At 55.5% G+C, this 20,345-nt stretch overlaps 1 protein-coding gene across 2 annotated transcripts in view; it reads left to right on the top strand.

Annotated features, from left to right (window-relative positions):
* Positions 1-379: 379 nt before the first annotated feature.
* Positions 380-20,345, top strand: part of CRTC3 (CREB regulated transcription coactivator 3) — a gene marked incomplete at both ends in the record, with an annotated part of 70,766 nt that continues 50,800 nt past the window's right edge. For both annotated transcript variants that reach the window (XM_084253575.1, XM_084253576.1), the window contains 2 exons: positions 380-511; positions 6,925-7,023. In XM_084253575.1, coding sequence (XP_084109701.1) covers positions 380-511; positions 6,925-7,023 — 231 coding nt within the window. The remainder of the gene's footprint in view (positions 512-6,924; positions 7,024-20,345) is intronic.

Genomic DNA, 20,345 nt, shown 5'->3' on the forward strand with positions numbered 1-20,345 from the left:
GGGCCTTCTGGACGAGGGTCGGCGGGGCGGGGCGGGGCCGGCGGGGCGGGGCGGGGCCGGCGGGACGGGACGGGGCCTGCGGGGCGGGGCGGGGCGGCGGGCGCGCGGGGGCGGGGCCTGCGGGACGGGGCGGGGCCTGCGGGCGGGGCGGCGACGGCGGGCACGCGGGGGCGGGGCCTGCGGGACGGGGCGGGGCCTGCGGGACGGGGCGGGGCGGGCGCGCGGGGGCGGGCCTGGGCGCGCTCCCGGCCGCGCGCGGGCGGTGGGGCCGCGGCGGCTCCTCGGCCGGGTCGCGCCGGAGGGAGGACGGGCGTCGGGCGGCGGCCGCGGACGGACGGGCGGGCGCGCGGCGGGGCCTCCGGGCGGCCGAGCCCGCGCCATGGCCGCCTCGCCGGGCTCCGGCGGCGCCAACCCGCGCAAGTTCAGCGAGAAGATCGCGCTGCACACGCAGCGGCAGGCCGAGGAGACGCGGGCCTTCGAGCAGCTCATGACCGACCTCACCCTGTCGCGGGTGAGGCCCGGGCGGGCGGGGCCGCGGGCGGGGCGGGGTGCGGGCGGCTCGGGGCGCGCTGCGGGCCCGGCCCGGCGGGCGCGGACGGGGCCGGCGCTGACCTTGAGGCCGCGGGGCGGGGCGGGGCGGGCGGGGGGCGGCGGCGCGGCCGCTCGGGCGCCCGGTGCCGGGCCCGCCGCGGAGGCGCCGGCCGGGACCGCGCAGGCCCCGCTTCCTGCCCGCCGTCTGCCGCGCCGCCCCGCCTCGCGCCCAGGCCCGGCGCCCGCGCGCCCGGCGCCCCGCGGGCCCCCGAGGCCGCCCGCCCGCCCGCCCGCGCCACCTGCCAGGCCCGCAGGTCGGCCGTTCCGTCGGCGCCGCGGGGCACAAGGGGGCGTTTCTTCCATCCACGCGCCACGTTTCCGTCGCGCGGGGAGAGAGACCGAGAGCGACGCGGCTCCGGGTTTCCAGAACGGCCCCCGCAGCCGCGGCTTCCCTGCCCGGGCACTTGCGCGGCGACCTCCGCCCGGTTCAGGGAGCCGCGGGCGGCCAGGCCGCGCCGAGCGGACGTCGGGGACGGGCTGACGGGCCGACGGGCCGAGCGGTGCCGCTGGGGCGCGGAAGTTGTCGGGGCGCGAGCCCATGCGCTCGGCCCGGAGCCGGCCTCTCGTTCAGACGAGACCAGAGTCACGCAGCGGCTCCTCTAGGGGCAAGACGTGTTCGCGGGTCCTGCCGTGAGGTGAACTTACCTCAGGCCAGTACGGTCAGACATCCACCTGTATCTAAATAACGCCTTTGCTGACAGCCCCGCTGCAGCCAGAAACTGAAACCGTGCGCAGGCTAACCCCAAAGTTGCAAGTGAGATAAGTTCAAATGAACATTAACTTAACATGGCCGTGGCGGGTGTTGCGCTGAACTTCATGGACGCTGCTGTGTGAACATGGCGCTGCCCACTTAAGCTCAGGTTCCTTGAGGTTAGCCGGCCTGGTCAGCTGCGGCCCAGGTGATAACTCAGTTTGGCCCCCACTTTTCTCTTGATTGCTGCAAAATTATGTCATTTGACCCTTCGCCTGGTACAGGGCATCCTTTTCGTATTAATCCTGCCAGTGTCCTTTCTCCTCAGCAGGTTGCAATAAAGTAATAGTACTTGGCTCCACTGTGCTCAGAAATACCAAAGCAAATGTTCACACTGCATTTGCCTAAATTATTTGCTTATTTATTTTTAAATGTTTAGGTTATTTTCATAATGAAATCACAAAACTAAAGCACTTCTCGTAGAGCACGCTCACAGAGACCCCCAAACACCTGGCGGTGGCCTCCACGGGCCCAGAGTTCTGTGCGAGGAGAGTCCATGTGGCTCACCACTGGTAACCAGACTGCAGACTTGCTGACTTTGTGTGGCCAGCCGAGGCCGACGTGCTCCTCCGTAGGACAGACAGCCTCATGGATCTGCTCTTTTCTCTCGGAGACTTTCTGCATTGGACTTCAAGTCCTTTACATAATCATACCTCACCCCTCAGAGTTGGAGTTAAGTCCTGCTTGCCTAGTAGACTAGACTGTGGAGAATTTTTCACTCTAGCTTGAGGGTCTTGTTTCAAAGATCTCATTAATTTGTGTGCCGGGGTTGAGGATGGACCCTGGGGACGTAGTACGTGAGCAAATCACAGTCTCTGGTGGAGTTTAATATTTAATGGGGAGGACATTCATTTAACAAGGGCATGTTTTGATGACTATTACAAAGGGGGAGTCAGATGGAACTCTGGGCATGCGTGCCAGGGAGCCCTGCCCTCTTCGGGTGCCCTACAGGATAAGGGGGTGCGGGCAGGCCCTGTGAGGGTGAATGGAGAACATAGGGAACTGGCTCAAGAAAGGAATGAGAAGGGTGATTTGATTTGATGTTTGCAGGGATCGTATCGGAGAGACAAGATTTGGGGCTTGAACCTATGGACAGTGCAGCCATAGGGGGTTGTGCCAGGGGGTATTAACATTTTTGTTTTAAAGATTTATTTATTTATTTATACAAGCACTGGGTACAGTCAGAAGCGCAGGAGGGTGAGAGAATTCACCAGAGCCGGAGCAGGGAGCAGAGCAGGCAGACTGACGAAGTACACTGCTGAGGGGAGCAGCGGGCGGCAGGAGAGGGCTGCGCGGCAGGAGAGGGCTGCGCGCCATGTGGGACCCTCACCCCGTGACCTGGCCCAGGGAGGGGATATTAACATTTTAAAAGAATACCTCATGCCCCAGAATGGCGGGTAGAGCAGAGGAGGAGGTGGCAGAGAAGTTGCTGGGAGATACGAGTACTAGCCCTGGCGGTGAAATGATGGCCCTATCCAGGGCGGCAGCAACAAGGAGCAAGAGATGGCAAGATGGACCTTAGGAAGAAGGAGGGACCAGGCATGGTGAAAGGAGGAGGGAGATGGGAGACTCAAGGATGAACCCAGCTTTCAGACTTGAGCCATTTCAGGGTGTCTTCCACGAAGAGGGAACACTGGCCCGGAGCAAGCAGACGCTTCAGTGTCGGAGGTGAAGAGCGAGCTGGTGCCTGTGAGGCACTGGAACCGAGGCGGGCCCACTCCCAAGGGGTTATTCAGCGCTCAGGGCGTCTAGGCTGGGGGTGGAAACGTGCGGGTCCTTGAGGTGCACTGAAAGAGCTGATTTGCCTGCCTAGGAAGAATTGCAAGAGGATGTGTTGCAAATTGGTGGCCTAATTCTATTTTAGCTTTCTGACATTTTTGTTGGGGGGGGCACAAATGTTGCTTTTATTGATCACAGACCACAGTGAATATTGAGATTTTACATTAAGATCTGGACTCTGGCTTCTTTTCGAAAATGAGATCATTTACCAGCACTCACCCTACATTTCTGCATGGGAGCCGTTGCCGGCGTGGAACAGCAGCTGCCCCCCGTGGGCAGGGAGCGTGTGTGTTCTTTGGCTTGTCACAGTCCCCACCTCTTCCTGTGGGGTTCCTCTCAGTGATTCCAGCCTGTGTCACGGACTCCTTACCCTCCTTCCTTGGCTCCTATGAGCTTTTGTGTTTGTGATCCCTGCTATGGCGTGAAACCTGAAGAGGCGTAGGAGCCCTGGAAGCTCCACGATCCTCAGGGGAGGTAGACGCCGTAAACAGGCTGAGGAGCAGCTAGAAAGGCAGGAGAGAAGCAGGGATTGTTGAGAGAAGGGAATGTCACCAGCTGCACCCAGTGCCGCTGGCTTGACCTGGCACGTAAGGATGTGTCCTTTGGCCTAGTCGTGTGGAAGTCCTTGGGGACCTTGTTGAGAGCCACTGTATTTATGGGGTGCTGGTTAGAAGGGAAGTTGCGAGGCACTGAGGGCTGGATGGGAGGAAGTGGAGACAGGGTTGAGAACTTGCACAAGAAGTTCAACTTGTAGTGTTGAGAATCCACAGGATAAACTCAGCACATCAATCTGGTGTTAATTTGGCTTGAATGTTTGGGAAAGACCATTATTTTTCAATGAAAAACACATACTTGGTTGTGAAGTGGTGCGGGCTCTGAGAGAGCGGTAGACAGGAGGCTTAGGCAGGTCGGATCTGGGCTAACTACTGAGTGCTCTCTGCAGGGCACTGAGCCTGTCCTTACAGTCATCATTTCCTCGTTCTCACAATGACCCTCTGGAATGTATATCTAGAATATTCCTCACTTTGCAGGTGAGCAAACTGAGGCTCGACAGGTAAGTTTATATGGCCCGCCAGTAGCGGAGCCGGCCGTTGAAAGTGGCTGTCATGTCACGTCTGCACACTCAGCTACATTCCTTTTTTCCCATGAGAATGTCCCATTGTACCAGCAGCACTTTTTGAAAACACTTTTCTTCCCCCCATTGAATTGCTGTGACATGTTTGTCAAAAATCAATTAGCCTTATGTGTGTGAGTCGTTTTGGGCCTCTCTTTTGTTCCATTGACTGTCCATCTCTTTTTTGGACAATAGCACGTGATCGGGGTTACTGTGGCCTTGTAAGTCAGTAGCAAGATACCTTAAGTCTTCCAGTTTTGCTTTTTAAAAAATAAATCCTTTGGCTGCTGCCGGGGTTGTTCTCATATAGAATGATCTTGTCAGTTTCTGTAAAAAGTCCTGCTGGGGCTTCATTTGGGATCATGGTGACCACTACGAGACTTTTTAAAAAAGGAATTAGTGAGGCTTGGATCTCATTTCATGTAGTCGTTGAAGGAAATTACACTAAAATGTATGGCTGGAGGCTAAAGGTTACTAACTTGAGTTACAGGTGAGGCAGGTATAGAAAATGGGCGGAGGGGGCTGGAAAAATGAAAAGTGGTAGTTGATCTGGGACCACGGTGAAGGGATAATAGGGCACACTGAGGACTCGGGCAAACGGGAGAACCAAGGCCTCATCTCAGCTGTGCCTGCATTGTTGCCGCACAAGAAAAATTGAGTTCCCTGTCGTCTGATCATTCAGACAAGAGAAGTTGGAAATCCAGGTCTGTATGCAGACTTCCAATTCTGAAATTAAAACCAGAATAGATCAGTCTCACACAGGTTATACAGAACTCTTTAGACTAAACATGCCTGTGGCCTGCCAGTGGGTGACCTCTGCCTTCAGCTAATCGTTTCCTTGGTCCTCATTTTCACCATCTGCAAGAGTGATGGTGTTGAAGACAGTCTCTGATGTTCTTCCTTGCTCAGTGACTTCAGAATTCAAAATATCAGAATTACCCAAGGGTTAAGGAATAAGTTGAGAATAATAGCAATAATGGTGATATTTCTAGAAGCTGCCCAGAGCTCTTACATTTTACACACCACTGTCGTGTCTGTTTTCTCTTTCAATCATCACGTCGTCTTTGGGAAGCTGAGGTAGACGGCAGAATGACTGCCAGCTGCTGGGGCCTTCGGGTCGCTGTTAGCTTTTCCGGCTCCAAATCCAATGCCCCTTGCTGTAGCGCAGCAGCCCCCATGGGTGCTGCGGGCTGGCCCGGAGGGAGCAGATTTGGGAGACTGAGCAGGCCTTAGGCTCCGTTGAAGGCTGAGTTTGGTCGAAATGTCAAGGCTTTGGGGTCGGAGTCGAAACCTCTGTGAGGACTCTCCGAAGGCAGGGACGTTGGCGCGTGTCCATTTCAGCGAGCCAGCGCCTGGCACAGACCTGCCACGTAAGGCGAGTGAATGGATAGATAGATGGCAGGAGGAATCCAAGACTGTAGATCAAGGGGCCGAGATGCTTGCCTAGGGAATTTCAAGGATAGCGCCTTATAAATGCTTTGAGAATGTTAAGAGCAGAAGCCGAGACTATTCTCGTAGTTCAGCGGCTGGAGGGGAAAAGCCCACTGCACTCCCCTCTCACTTGACCCTCAGCTCTGGGTTTTGATTGATAGATTTTACCCATCTCTCGGTGCAGCATGTTTGAGACATCAGATACGATTGTGGAAGGAAGTTAAGGCCACCGAAGTTTTCTGTATGCTTCCCAAACAGACGCAAGTCGTTTTCTTTTGGAGACGCGCTTTGAGATACAGAATGTCTGGGGTTTCGGTTGGCGGTGCCGTGGGTCGTTGAGGGCCAGGTGACATGAATCCAGGTTGGGCGTAAGTTGGTAATTGTGGGAGCTGGAAGCTGGATAGATGGCGTTTCATTTCACGGATCTCTGCTTTGTATAGATTTGAAATTTTTCGTAAGTATAAAAACAAAGCAGTCAGAGAGCTCCATGGGTTCGGCCTTGCTTCACTTTTCCCTGAGCTTGTGAATATGTGATCGTGGAGGGAGGAATTGAACGAAGGAAAAGAACATGGAGAAATAAGAATGTGGGCTTTGATTCGCTGGCCGTGGCCAGGCCTTCTCGAGCCACGTGACCCTGGGCAGGGCTCTGAGCTTCCCGGGCTCTGGGGGAGCACGGCTCTGCGTCAGTGTTTGTGGGGCGGGGTAGGATGAAAGTGTGGGTGGCCGGCATCCGGCTCATCCTGGGGCTCTGGTCTGATAGTGAGGTCTAAGGAAATAATTCAGAAGAAGAAATTATGTAGCCATGAAACATGATTCCGTAATACCAGAGAGAGGACTCGTGACGTAAGCGTGCAGACCCAACCGTGTTGTGGGTGCAGCGGCGCAGGCAGCACACGTAACTGCGAGTGGGGCTGGGGAGGGGCGTGGGGGGAGGAGCAGGCAGCGTGTTCGGGCTGTCGGTAGTGGCTTCATTGTCTTTTCTTGCTGTTGAAAGTTGCCTGTGCGCCCACACGGAGCCGTCCGCAGTCCTTGCAGGAGTACCTCCCTGTCCTGGCGCCAGGGGCGTGTGGAACGTGGGTCAATTCTTTCCAAAAATAGGCTAATCAAAACCCAGAAAGCACCAGAAACCCGAAGGTTGTAAGCAGACTAGAGACTGAAGCCAAGACTTCCACTCTTGAACCATTGTACTGCACAGTGCTGCTGCCCCTTGCAGGTCTCGGCTGTCACCTCTCAGCTGTCTTGAATTCTCTGTTTCCAGGTTCAATTCCAGAAGCTTCAGCAGCTGCGCCTTACTCAGTACCACGGAGGATCCTTGCCCAACGTGAGCCAGCTCCGCAGCAGCGCGCCTGAGTTCCAGGTACTGGCTTTTTGGGCTGAGCGGAGCATAAAGCACTGGCAGCGATTACCCATAGCGCGCGTGGGAGGAGAGGCCGGGCCTGTAGCGCGTGTCCCGCAGGCCGGCTTTGTTTGCTCCTCTGGTTTCTGCAGCCTGAGAGCGCGTTGTCTCGCCAAGGGCCTGAGGCAGCAGTGAGGCCAGCCGCGTGTGTCGTGTAACTTCTCCAGCAGCCACTTCACGGGAAAAGAAACAGGAGGAATTAATTTTAATGCTATTTAAATAAAAAATAATTACTTATGTATCCTAAATATGATCATTTCAACACATAATCAATATAAAAAGCTTAATGACATGGTTTACTTTTTTTTTTTTTTTTTTTGCTGTCTTTGAAAAATGATGTGTTTTTACGCTGAAAACACACCTCGATTGGTCGAGCCCGGCCTCCTCGCCTCCCGGGCCGTTCTCCGCCCAGCGGTGTGGCGGAGCTGAGGCGGAGCTAGCGGCCTATTGTGTTGAGGTTAGTGCCGGGTAATGGGACATTTTAATCATTCTTATCATTCTAGAACCTTCTGCAGAATGTGTGGAATTGGTATTTCAGACCGTGGGATGGTGCTATTGTGAAGAGTCCAGTTAGACTTTCTTGGATAGCTGCGCCCCTGGAGAAGGAGGGGCCTGTTTGTTCCAGGGACACATTTAAGGTTTGGTTTAAAGTTGAGATACGAGCCTTAAGAGGAAGAGCACTTGATTTGCCTTGTGCCTCTCCACCTCAAAAGTACTGTCCTCGTTCTTTGTTGTAAACACTGGACTCATATTGGTCGAGGACGTCCAGTGAAGCAAAAGTGCTGCGGAGTCGGCGACGTCTGTTTGAGAGTGCTGGCAGGAAGTCTGGACTAGGAAGGTGACTAGAGAAAATACTACAGGGACAGGTGCCCTGTCAACCTGGAATCCTGTCTTTATTTATTTATTTATTTATTTTTTTATAGAGGCATGCTTTATTTATTTGTTTGCTGGTTTGTTTGTTTGTTTTGTTTACACATGCACTGGGTACAGTCAGAAGCGCGGGAGGGTGAGAGGATTCACCAGAGCCAGAGCGGGGAGCAGAGCAGGCAGAGGGACCGAGGTACACTGCTGAGGGGAGCAGCGGGCGGCAGGAGAGGTCTGCGCACCATGTGGGACCCTCCTCTGGTGGCCGGGGAGCAGCCGGGGATCGAATCGGCGCTGCAGAGGCTGCGGGAAGCTTCGCAACCCAGCGCTCAACCGCTGCGCCACCGGGGAGGCCCGAATCCTGTCTTTAATATGACACCACTACCACCCCTTGGGGCGGCCTCCTGTGCCACAGGCTGCCTTGCATGCTGGCCTGTTGGACACCAAGGGTCCAGACAGAGCAGACCTCTGCTTCCTGCTGGCGTCACGCGTTAGGAGACAGCACCGTTGGGGTTGCGGGGGCTGTGAAGGGGCTGCGGGGGCTGCGATCCTTACACTGTGCTACTTCGCAGTTCACGCTGGAGGAACAGAGCCTCCTCTGCGGTCCTCACCCGCTGCCCTTGATCTTGCCAGAGCTCTTCTTTGTGTCCTCTTTTCATGTGAAACAATCACAAACTTACAGAAACGTTGGGAGTACAGTACAAGTATTTTCCCCTTGAAAAGCTGCTGACCTCTTGCCCTATCACTCTAAAATACTTCGCTGTGCGTTTGCTACAAGCAAGGACACTGCTCTCCGTAACTGGACCCGAGCCGTCAGGGTCAGGACATCAGCGGGCACACGCGGCCGCCGACCCTCAGGCCCGGCCGGGTCTCCCCAGGTGAGGCCGCCCCGGCCTCTGCCACGGGCCCCGGTCTGAGTCGCGTGCGTTACTGTCTTTAGTCTCCTGGGTCTGGGGCCATTTCTTAGTCTTTCATTTTTGACATTGACGAGATTAGGGTTGGCGTTTATAATCACGCTGCTCGTGAAGACTGCAGGCCGTTCGTTTCGTAGATACCCCAGTCGGAGTTCGCTGTTCGGGTCAGGTCACGCCTCCGGGCAGGAGCAGCACAGCGTCCCCGCAGCTGTCACGTGGTGGCCGCTCCCCGGTCCTGTTGCCAACGACGACGCCCTTGTCTTTAGTTAGAAATGAACGTTCCTTCCGGAAGGGCGCGCACTCCGGGTGAGCGCGGCGGGTTCGGAGGAGGTCGCCCGGTGACATCCACGTCCCACGTTGCTTAAGGGGTGTCCGTCAGGCTTCTCCTGGAGTGATCCTCCCCCTGTGTGATGGCACATGCTGTGCGAGGAGCTGCTTTGTCCTGCGCCTCACCAGGCTTTCAGTTCACACCTTTCTTTCTCTATGGTTTGTAGTTTCTTGTTTCCTCCGGTGGGCTGCAGCCTGCAAGTGGTGCTTGTGCTCTGACGTTCACAGTATCTGATTGGTCAGTAGGCGCTCCTTTCCCAGGATCCCTGACAAACTGAGGAAAAAAGGGAATCCTAGAAGTATAGGGTTTTTTAAAAATAGGCATTTTGGGGGTGTAATTACTACAGTACATGGACTTTTATTTTTTTTCTTTAAAGATTTATTTATGTATGCACACAAGAGCTGGGGTGCAGGCCAGAGGAGTCGGGGGTGAGAGGACTCACCAGAGACAGAGCGGGGAACAGAACAGGCAGAGCCACTGCTGAGGGGAGCAGCGGGGAGACAGGAGGGGTCTGCTCCGCGCTGTGGGTAGCTCCCTGGCCGGGGATCAGACTCGTGCTGCAGTGGCCGCAGACAGCTTCACAGTGCAGACCCTTTACTCCTGAGCCCCCAGGGAGGCCCTGGACCTTCTATAGACACACAACTCTGTGTCCTGTCATCCCCACCACAGTCACGACAGAACTGTGCTGTCGTCCTCCCAGAGTTGCCTGTTGCCTGTGCCCCTGTGATCTCTTTCCACCTCTGACTCCGCCAGTCTGTGGGTTTGCCTTTTCCGGTGTGTCCTGTAAATGGAATCAGAACCGTGTAGCCCTTTGAGTTCTTCCTTCACTCAGCACGTTGCCCTTGACACTGGCCACCTGCAGGCGTGAGTTCCTCAGGGCGGAACAGAGCACCCTGAACTGCGTTACTTCAGCCTCAGAACTGCATTCTCCTACAGCTCTGAGGCTGGACATCCAGAACCAGGCTGCAAGCAGGGCCTGCTGCCGAAGGCTCTAGGAGGAACCCTTCCTTCCTTGCCTCTCCCAGTCTCTGCTGGTTGCCGCCAGCCTGGGGCCCCGTGGCTTGGGCCTCCATCTCTCCACTCTCCGCCTCCGTGGCCGTGGCCTCTCCCCCGTTTGCATCTCTGCTTCCAGACTTCCCTCTCTCCATCATCGGTAGGACCCCTGTGAGCGCATCGTAGCAAACACTGCTTCCGGCAGGGTCACGTGCAGGTACGCGGGGTTAGAATTTGAGCCTGTCTTTTTGGAGGAGAGAGCTCAGCCCGGCCCGTTGTGTGTATCCGTGTGTCTTCCTTTCTGTCGCCCTCGTTTCTGCAGCCTTCAGACCGCGTTGTTTCGCCGAGGGCCTAAGGTAGCAGAGATGCCAGCCTCACGTGCAGTGTGAGCTTCTCCAGTAGCCGCGTCACAGGAAAAGAAACAGGAGGAATTAATTTTAATGTGATTTAAATAAAAAAATAATTTTTGTCGCTGAGCGGTTCCGTGGTGAGGAGGTGCTGTCATTTGTTCCTCCGTCCCCCTGGGGGAGGGGCAGGTGCCCCCCCACCCCCCCCACTGTCGCTGTGAGTGAAGGTCCTCTCCACACACGCGTCCTGTTGCTGCGTGAGCACCTCGTCACGGAACTGCCGTGTCCTGTGCTTTGTGGGGGCTGAACTTCGAAACTGTTTTGCGAAGGAGTAGCTGCCCCCAGCAGTGTTGGGGTTCGGGTGACCGCACTCTCTCCAGCGCTCGGTATCTCAGTTTTTATTTAAATTGTGCCACAAAACACAACATGAAGTTTACCCTCTTCGCTGCTCGTAGGAGTGCGGGTGGCCGGCGTCAGCGGTGCTGTGGACCCGCTCCCCGAGCTGGCCGCCTTGTGAAGCTGAGACCTGCGCCCCCTGCACAGCAGCCCTGCGCCCTGCTCCCCTGCCCTGGCGGCCTCTGCCTGCGCCTCTTTGAGTCAGCTGCTTTAGGCACTTCACTAAGAGTTCTGCTTGTGCTTCTGCGGCTGGCTTATTTCCCCCAGCCTAATGTCCTCGAGACTCGTCGATGGTGTAGCTTGTGACAGGATTTGCTTCCTTTTTAAGGCCGAATAATACTCCATTGTCTGCGCAGGCCACGTCTGTGCCCATTCATCCCGCGGACACTTGCTTTGCTTTCCTCTCCGGACGGTTGTGAGTAGCACTGCTGTGACCATGGGTGTGTAAATAGGCCTTCCAGAACCTGCTTTCTGTTCTTTTGGGGTACACCAGAAATGGACTGGCTGGGTCCTCTGATAACTCTGTTCTGTTTCCACACTGGCTGCCCTGTTTTACCTTCCTACCAGCGGGGTGCAAGGCTTCCCGTTGTCTGCATCGCTGCCAGTTTGTTACTTTCCGTGTGGTTTATTTTTTCACACCCACCTAGTGGGTGTGAGCTGGGGATATTTCCATTTCAGAATTTTTGGTCACTCTGAAGCATTAGTTGTGGTATCTCATTGTGGTGTTAATTCACATTTTCCTGATGACTGGCGGTGTGTCTTTTCTTGTGCTTATTTGCCATTCTTACATCTTTGGTGACAAGTATGTTCAAATCTTTACCCAGTTTTTAAGTTGAGTTGTGGGAATTCTTTTTATATATTTTGGGTGCCATTTCTTTTTTTTTTTTTTAAGATTTATTTATTTATGGGCCTCCCCGGTGGCGCAGCGGTTGAGCGCTGGGTTGCGAAGCTGCCCGCGGCCTCTGGGGCGCCGGTTCGATCCCCGGCTGCTCCCCATCCACCGGAGGAGGGTCCCACATGGCGCGCAGACCTCTCCCGGCGCCCGCTGCTCCCCTCAGCAGTGTCCTTCGGTCCTTCTGCCTGCTCTGCTCCCCGCTCTGGCTCTGGTGAATCCTCTCACCCTCCCGCGCTTCTGACTGTACCCAGTGCATGTATAAACAAAACAAACAAACAAACAAACAAATAAAAACATGCCTCTATTAAAAAAAGAAAAAAAAGAAAAAAAATTTATTTATTTATGCATATAAGAGCTGGTGTGCAGGCCGGAAGTGGGGGGGTGGTGAGAGGATTCACCAGAGACAGAGTGGGGAGCAGAACAGGCGGATCGACTGAAATACACTGCTGAGGAGAGCAGCGGGGAGACAGGAGAGGTCTGCTGCGCCCTGTGGGTAGCTCCCTGGCCAGCCGGGAATCGAACTCGTGCTGCAGAGGCTGCGGACTGCTTCATAGTGCGGTGCTTAACCCCTTGTGCCACCAGGGAGGCCCCCTGGGTGCCATTTCTTTATCCGACATGTATGTCACGAATGTCGTCCCCCGGTCTGTGGCTTGCCCTTTCGTTTTCATAACAAATTCTTGAAGCACAGATATTCTAAAATTTTGATGAAGTCCAACTTATTGGTCCAACTTATATGATTTGTGCCTTTTGTGTCTTATCCAAGAATTCTTTACTTAACTCAAGGTCACAAAGATTTTTTTTACTGTGTGTTCTTTTAGAAGTTTTGTAGTTTTTAGGTTTTGCACTTAAGTAATTGCAAGTTAATTTTTTATGCAGTGCACGTTGGTTGAGGACTGCCTCGCTGTGTTGCACTGTGGAGAAGACTGTCCTTTGCCTGTCGCATCATTTGGCGCCGCTGTCGAAACCCCCGGCCCTGTGTGGGGTCTGATTCTGACCTGCGTCTTCTGTTCCGCGGGTCTGTGTCTGTTGTTTTGTAAATACCACAGTATCTTGCTGCTGCACCTTTCTCGGAAGACTTGGAAGTGGCATGGGAGTCCTCCGGCGTTGTATTCTTAAAGTTGCTTTGCTGATTTCTCTTCCTTTGCTTACACATAAAATTTTGGAATCTGCTTGTTGATTCCTGCTGAGGTTGCATTGACTGTAGGTCAGGTCGGGAGAGCGGACATCTGGGTTTCCAGCCCACAACCATGGTGCAGCAGCACAGGTTTGATACAAGTTCCGTTGCTGGTAATTGTTTATTTAAACACAACCCCCTTCCTTTTAGGTTTATAGGTTACTTTGGGGTTCACAAAATATTTTCACATCTGTTATTTTGTTTGATCTTAACTACAATTTTATTTGGTAAGCTGCTACCGTTTTCTAACCTAAAGGAGGATCTAAATGCACATTCTTTTCCTCTAACCCACTGGCCCCTTGAGCAGAGAACACAGACTTACCAGGCTGCCGTCTCATAACCCTAAGCTGGCAGGGGGCGGGCACCACGCGGCTGGGTCACGCCCTCACGGCTCTAGTCCGGGCCTGCTCTAAGTACGCTGAGGGTAGAGAGGAGGAAGTGGGCATTAGCTACTGCTCTGCAGCCTCTGGCGGCTCCCCTGGGCTCTGGGGAGGGCTCACAGTGCCCCCGCCTGTGTGGCAGCCTCGGCTCCTGTGGGGGGCATGGCTTGGGTGTCGGGCAGCTGCAGAGAGTGGACAGAGGGTGTCTGTGCAGAGCCTGGGCCTAGCCTTAGCCTTTCATGGCCTCTCCTCACCCGGTCCTTTCAGATTATGTCACTAAAAACGAAGGGCACTTTTTACAATTCTGACTGCCACCCTTTAACAGATGTGTGGCATCTCATTTCTAATGGAAGGTTTCTAAGTTCGGATTTGCAAGTTCGGGTTTGCAGCGTGGCAGCCAAAGGGAGAAAGCCCCGCGGCAAGGACACCGGCCAGGCCCGGCACGGGGCCTTCCAGGGGCCTGCTGCCCGCGGGGGGCTGAGGCCCAGAGTTGGTCCCCCTAACACGAAGAAAGCCAGAACCTAAGAATCAAGTCTTCCCTGCCTTTCTCTGCTGCTTTTCCTTGCAGATACCGGCAGGACCCTAAAGAGAAGCCTGGCAGAGGATGTGTCCGTTAAATTCAAGCAAGTGGAAACGATAAGCAGCTCCCACTCCCACTCGCCAGGCCCTGCCCTGCTGCAGGGCAGCGCCCGGGCCCCTGAGGCCCCTCACCAGAGCCCCTGGGGGCTGCCGTGTGTCCTGGGGTGTTACAGCTGCTGAAAGTTGACTTTCATGGGATGAAGTAACTTAGCAGCAAATTGCAAAAACTGCTAGTCCCGTGAGAATGTGACAGCAGCACAACTGCAGGTTTTTAATGCACTGTCATTGTTGAGCCGGCTTTCGGAATGACGGGGAGCAGAGCGATGGCCTTAGCGAGACCTGAGTACCACACACGCGCACATCCGCTCTGTAATTTATTTCTATTTCTTTCCTTACATCGTTGTTCATCTCCGGACAGTATTTGATCCCCCCCATCAGCTGCAGTCCCCGTGGTTCTGCCGGCACCGGAGCCCCTGTGGGCCGTCACCCCTGTGGGCCGTCACCCCTGTGGGCCCTCCCCCGCCCTTATGTGCTTCTGCCCCAGTTTGAGCCCATCCCCCCCACCTCCCTGCTGAGGTCAGCATAGTTTCTTCTCTTGAAAGGGAAGATGCCTTTTTACATAGTCATAGAGAAATTTGAAAAGCATGAGTTTTTCCCCTGGCTATAACAGTGGCACTTCTAGTTGCAGAAAGCAGCTACGCTCCTGTTTACATTTTGCTGCTGTTCTTCCCTAGTTTTGCTTCATTACGAATATTCGTGACGAGCTCAGCCTCGTGCTCAGTGCCCGTGTCGTCTCGCGTGTCGGGAGCAGTCCCTGTGTCTGTCCGTGGCCTTGGAGCGCGTGGCTTCTGTGGGCTGTGACCGTCTGGCGGGCTGTGTCTCGCAGTGCACCCAGCAGCTCCCTGGGGACTGGCTTCCCTGTTGGTTCGTTAGATGCGAGTGTCTAAATTCATCATAAACTAGGCCAAAGAGATGCTCAGTAATTAAAAAAGGAAAATTAAATCAAACCATTCTTAAAAATTGTGATCAATAATTACGTTGAGATGCAAAAGCCACCCCAACTCGCCGGGCAGGGGAGAGGGGCTGGAGGTGGGAGTTGTCAGCGCGCTCACTGACCGTCGGGGGCTCCAGCAACCCCTAGAGGAGGGGTCCTGGGGTCCCCAGGTTGCTGGGCACGTGGCGGTGAGGGACCGCGGCAGAAGAGGATGTGGCTTCCGGCCCCCTCCCCGCTCGGCCCTGCAGGTGCTCCTGCCTGGTTGTCCTGCTTATGGACTGGTGAAGGACCCCATCCCCGGCAAAAAGCTTTGATCCTTAAAAAACAACCTTAGCTGTATTATCACGGCAGGGTAGAGCCCACGGAGGGAGCAGAGACCGCGTTTGCAGTCGCTCTGGATGTGCGCATGGAGCGCCTGCTTTGCTTCAGGAGTGTGTGAGGACGTGCAAAATCAGATAAAGCCTGAGCGAGGGTGAAGAGCCGAAGGGGGTCTTTACCTTGAAAACCACCGGAGGGGGACGAGCCCTCCCACGATGCGCACATCGGCTTTCTTTTAAGACAGCTCTTCACCGGGAGCTTGGCTCGTTGCATTCCTGTGGGTGTGCATGCTGATCCCTTGTCCACTGTTAGCCTCCATGCTTTATTTCTAAGCTGTGTTAAATACAAAAAGGAGTTTCCCTTATCATCCTACGCCTGGCTTTCGGAATCTTTACAATGTAGCCAAAGAAATGGAGGCCTGTAACTCTGCACAAGGTTCAGCTGCAGAGAGGCCTTGGCCGCCTTCGCCCTCGAGCGGCCTTGCCGCAGCCTCTGCCCGTCTGCTCGCCTCGTCTCTGAGAGGAGGCTTGAGGGTGCTTGGTGCCCTGCACCGCTGAGGCATAAAATGCCCTGCAGGCTTCACAGGCACCCCCTTATACCCCCTCCCACCCCCCAGCAAAGCACAGAATTCTCCCAACCTCATCTCTAGATGAGCAAAAAGGCAATTACTCGCTGGGGTTGTTGGAAGGCTCTGGATAGTGCAGCACGAGTGAATAAACGCAGAAGGACCCTAGAAACTAGCCCTTGGGACTGAAGTTCTAAGCCGCTGTGAACTGGTGCTGCGGGTCTGCTCGGGACAGTCTTCAAGTGGGGAGTCTGTGGCATTTCTTACCTCTTTTTCCCCTTGCTGTGCTCTTCCTGGGCCCTCTGCCCCCCGGCCTGTGCTGTCTGCTCTGGGAGTCATAGCGGGGGAGACTGACTGCTCACTGAAGTTGGAATCAAGTGAAATTCAGAGTCCGGGTTCTCCGGCACAGTTCAGGGCGCGCTGGCCCCGGCGGCTGCGGTGGAGACGCCCTGGCTGGGCTCGGCCCCCCGCCTGCTCTCGCCTCCGGCCCCAGCGCCCGACCAAGTCTGAGAACCTGGATTCTTCTGAGGCGCTTTCCCTCACCAGCCAGTCAGATTTCTACGTCTTGGCCACAGTGCTCCTACAGAGTGTAAGGATTCTCATGAAACTCTGTGTGAGTTTAGCCTCCGCGGAACTACTCAGAGGTGCGTCCATTTCCAGAGACGGTGCAAGTCTGGCGAGACCTCTAGCTGCCGCGGTCCCAGGGGAAGGTGGCAGTTTGTCAAGAAGGCACCCCATGTGCATCTGAGTGAACCAGCTGTGGGGGCTCCGCGTTAATTGAGTGCTAAATAATAAGCTCAGCAAATGTTTCTCGAGCACCTGGGCTTACGGCACAAGTGTGATCCTCTGTCTGAGCCAGGAGAGAGAAACGGTACAGTTGGCTCCTCCGCAGAGGCCGAGGCCCCGGTCCTCCCGTGACACCGCCCAGCGCGGCCCCCACCAGCCAGACTTCCCTGCGGGGCCTGGGGAGCCTCCCGAAGGGGTCGTGTCTAGAGCCACGGATGCAGGCGCCTCCGCAGAGACCTCCGGGGAGCCTCTTGTGCCATCGTTGGTCTCCAGAACTGCGTCTGTGCTCGTGGCTCCTCACGGTTCCGTGTGTAGCTCCTCCGTCCCCTGGAGTTTTGGCAGTGACTTGCCGGGGCCTCTGCTCCCGCTGGGCTCTGCCCAGGGCGAGGCTGCGGTGTGATGGGGGGCAGGGGCCGCTGCGAGGCCTGTTCTGAGTCCCGGCTCTGGCTCTGGATCCTGGCTTTCGTCCAGCCTTGCTGCACTTAGGCTCTGTATATAAAGCAGGGATAATAATTACCCTTGGGGTCAGCGGAGATAAGGGGAGGCCTGGAGGCAGTGACTGGCCAAGGGGTTGGGCTCCAGTTACTCGAACTAGGGGGTAAAGATAACTGATTCCTCCCCAGCGCGTGTGTCTCCCGCTGTGCTGTGTCTGCGCCTTCTCGCAGGCCGCGGCTCTTGTGGCATCGTCATCTGCTCACTACTTAAAAGTGAGAGGGAATTTTGTGCCAAGGTCATAAACCTTAGCCGGCCCCGTTCTTGGGTACAGCACGCTCTCTGCCAGCCCTGGAACAATACCCTTTAATCCAAGTACCATGGGACAGAATGAGATAGGCAGCAACCTTGGGCTTCTGCCTGAGATTCCGAAGACCGTTGCAGCCCACCTTCGCCTGCGTGACTTGCGGGAAAGATTTTCTCTGACTTCTAGTATCTGTTTTATGTCATGTCTTTTTTTTTGAGATTTATTTATGTATGCATACAAGAACTGTGGTGCAGGCCAGAGGTGCGGGGGGGGGGGGGAGTGGTGAGAGGATTCACCAGAGACAGAGTGGGGAGCAGAACAGGCAGACGGACTGAAATCCACTGCTGGGGAGAGCAGCAGGGAGACGGGCGAGGGCTGCTGCGCCATGTGGGTTGCTCCCTGGCCAGCCGGGGATCGAACTCGTGCTGCAGAGGCTGCGGACTGCTTCCTAGTGTGGTGCTTAACCCCTTGCGCCACCAGGGAGGCCCTTTTTTATGTTATGTCTTAGTTGGTTTTTCGAAGAATGACATTTTTCTGACCTTGTCCCTAAATTCTCTTTCGGCGTCTGTACCTCCCAACTGTGATTTTTATGCCGTTTGACTCGCTTCGGGTTGGCCTTTGAGTTTGACTCCCAGCAGCAAGCGCCTTTCTCCTGCCTAAGAAAATAGTGAGAAGCACGGAAAGCGAGGGGCTTGCTTCATGGCTTTGGAATGCGCGTCTGTCCCGGAGTAGGAGCTGTGACCGGGAATACGGTTGTTATATTTTCAAGACCGATTCCAGCGGGTCCCGTTCCTTCCCTTCCCGTGCACCGCGCCTGTGCAACAGGAGACGTACAGAATGGAGCAGGTAGGCGGCTCTCAAGCTCCGGTAGTCGGGAGGAAAAGTCTGAAATGCGGAGGGGCAGGGAGGTATTGGTCCGTTGCCCTGAACCGGGAACATTGGCGCCCACAGGGGCCTGAGCAAGAGAACAGGACACCGCCTCGGTGCAGCGGCCAGCCCGAGAGAGCCGGGTCCTCCCCACGGGCTCCGGGAGGCCGAATTGTAGTCTGTGAATTTAACCCTCTTGCACTTCAGCAGTCAGAAGGCATGGGAACTTCCGTGCAGCCCGATCGTTGGGTGAATCAGCCATCTTTCCTGGAAGAAAGAAGGACTGAAGGACTGAAATGCCAGTGCAGGTTTTGCCTTTTCAAACAAACAAAAAACAAGGCCTCCCCAGTGGCGCAGCGGTTGAGCGCTGGGTTGCGAAGCTGCCCGCAGCCTCTGCAGCACCAGTTCGATCCCCGGCCGCCGGCGAGGGTCCCGCATGGCGCGCAGACCTCTCCTGCCGCCCGCTGCTCCCCTCAGCAGTGTACCTCGGTCCTTCTGCCTGCTCTGCTCCCCGCTCTGGCTCTGGTGAATTCTCTCACCCTCCCGCGCTTCTGACTGTACCCAGTGCTTAGATAAATAAATAAATAAATCTTTAAAAAAATAAAAAAAAACCAAAACAGGACCTCCCTGGTGGCGCAAGGGGTTAAGAAGCAACCTATGAAACTTCCACAGCCTCTGCAGCACTAGTTCAATCCCCCGGCCGGCCAGGGAGCTACCCACATGGCGCAGCAGACCTCTCCTGACTCGCCCGCTGCTCCCTTCAGCAGTGTACTTTGGTCAATCTGCCTGTTCTGCTCCCCACTCTCTCTGGTGAATCCTCTCACCCCCCACACCTCTGGCCTGTACCCCAGCTCTTGTATGCATAAATAAATAAATCTTAAAAAACAAACAAAAAAAAAAACCCAGGGGCCTCCTGATGGCACAGGGGTTAAGTCTCAGTGCTATGAAGCTATCACCAGCCACTGCAGCACGAGTTCGATCCCCACCCAGGGAGCTACCCACAGGGCGCAGCAGACCTCTCTTGTCTCCCTGGTGCATCCCACTCAGTCTCTGGTGGGTCCTCTCACCTCCCGCAACTCTGGCCTGCACCTCAACTCTTTTTTTTTTTTTTTAAGATTTCTTTATTTATGCATGCAAGAGCTGGGGTACAGGCCAGAGGTGTCGGTGGGGGTGGTGGTGAGAGGATTCACCAGAGACAGGGCGGGGAGCAGAACAGGCAGATGGACCGAAGGACACTGCTGAGGGGAGCAGCTGGTGGCAGGAGAGGTCTGCGCGCCATGTTGGTTGCTCCCTGGCCGGCTGGAGATCGAACTCGTGCTGCAGAGGCTGCGGAAGCCTCATAGATTGTGTCTTAACCCTTTGTGCCACCAGGGAGGCCCTGTACCTCAACTCTTGTATGCATAAAATAAAATAAATCTTAAAATAATAATAATAATAATAATAAAAAAACCCAACTAAACAGCATTAGGGCGATCCACAGGCTCGGAAGGGTGAGGTCACATAGTCTGACTAAGTTCAAGTCTGGGCCTGGTGTTCTCTGGCTGGCGCTCTTGGCAGCTCTTTCCTCTCCTGGCAGTCCTTGCCTTTAGGATGGGGATGAGCTGGCCGTGGGGGTCCGCACTGGTTATCTGGCGCTCAGGGCAGAGCTTCCTCTTGTCTCAGCATCCCCCCTGCTGCAGCCTGCTCAGCCTGGAGCAGAGCTAGCCCTGCCCCTCCCCTGAGGGGTCCTCCTGCAGTCTTGAGAGCTTGTTTGGAGGTTCTAGCAGGGGCGCGCAGCTACTCGTATACCCTCGACCGAAGACCGGTCCGTCTCTATTCGGGGAAGGCCGTCCTCTTCGACCGAGCGCGCAGCTTCGGGAGGGACGCACATGGAGCGGTGAGGGAGGAAGGGGACACCCGCCTAGCCAGCCAGATCAGCCGAATCAACCCTGGCGATCAATGGGGTGACAGATGTCGCAGCCAGATCGCCCTCACATCCCCTCCTGCAGTCTTAAAGCAGGGCAGGGCGCTGTAGCATCTGTGGGGTGACATAGGGTGCCAAGCTCAGGGCTGGGGCAGCGGACACCCCCCGCTGTGTCACCAGCCCCCGTGCTGGTCTTCTCGGTGAGCCGTGTCACACACGAGCTGTTCTTCACAGTTCGGCT

The sequence above is a fragment of the Talpa europaea genome (assembly GCF_964194135.1).
Source record: "Talpa europaea genome assembly, chromosome: 14".
Classification (NCBI taxonomy): domain Eukaryota; kingdom Metazoa; phylum Chordata; class Mammalia; order Eulipotyphla; family Talpidae; genus Talpa; species Talpa europaea.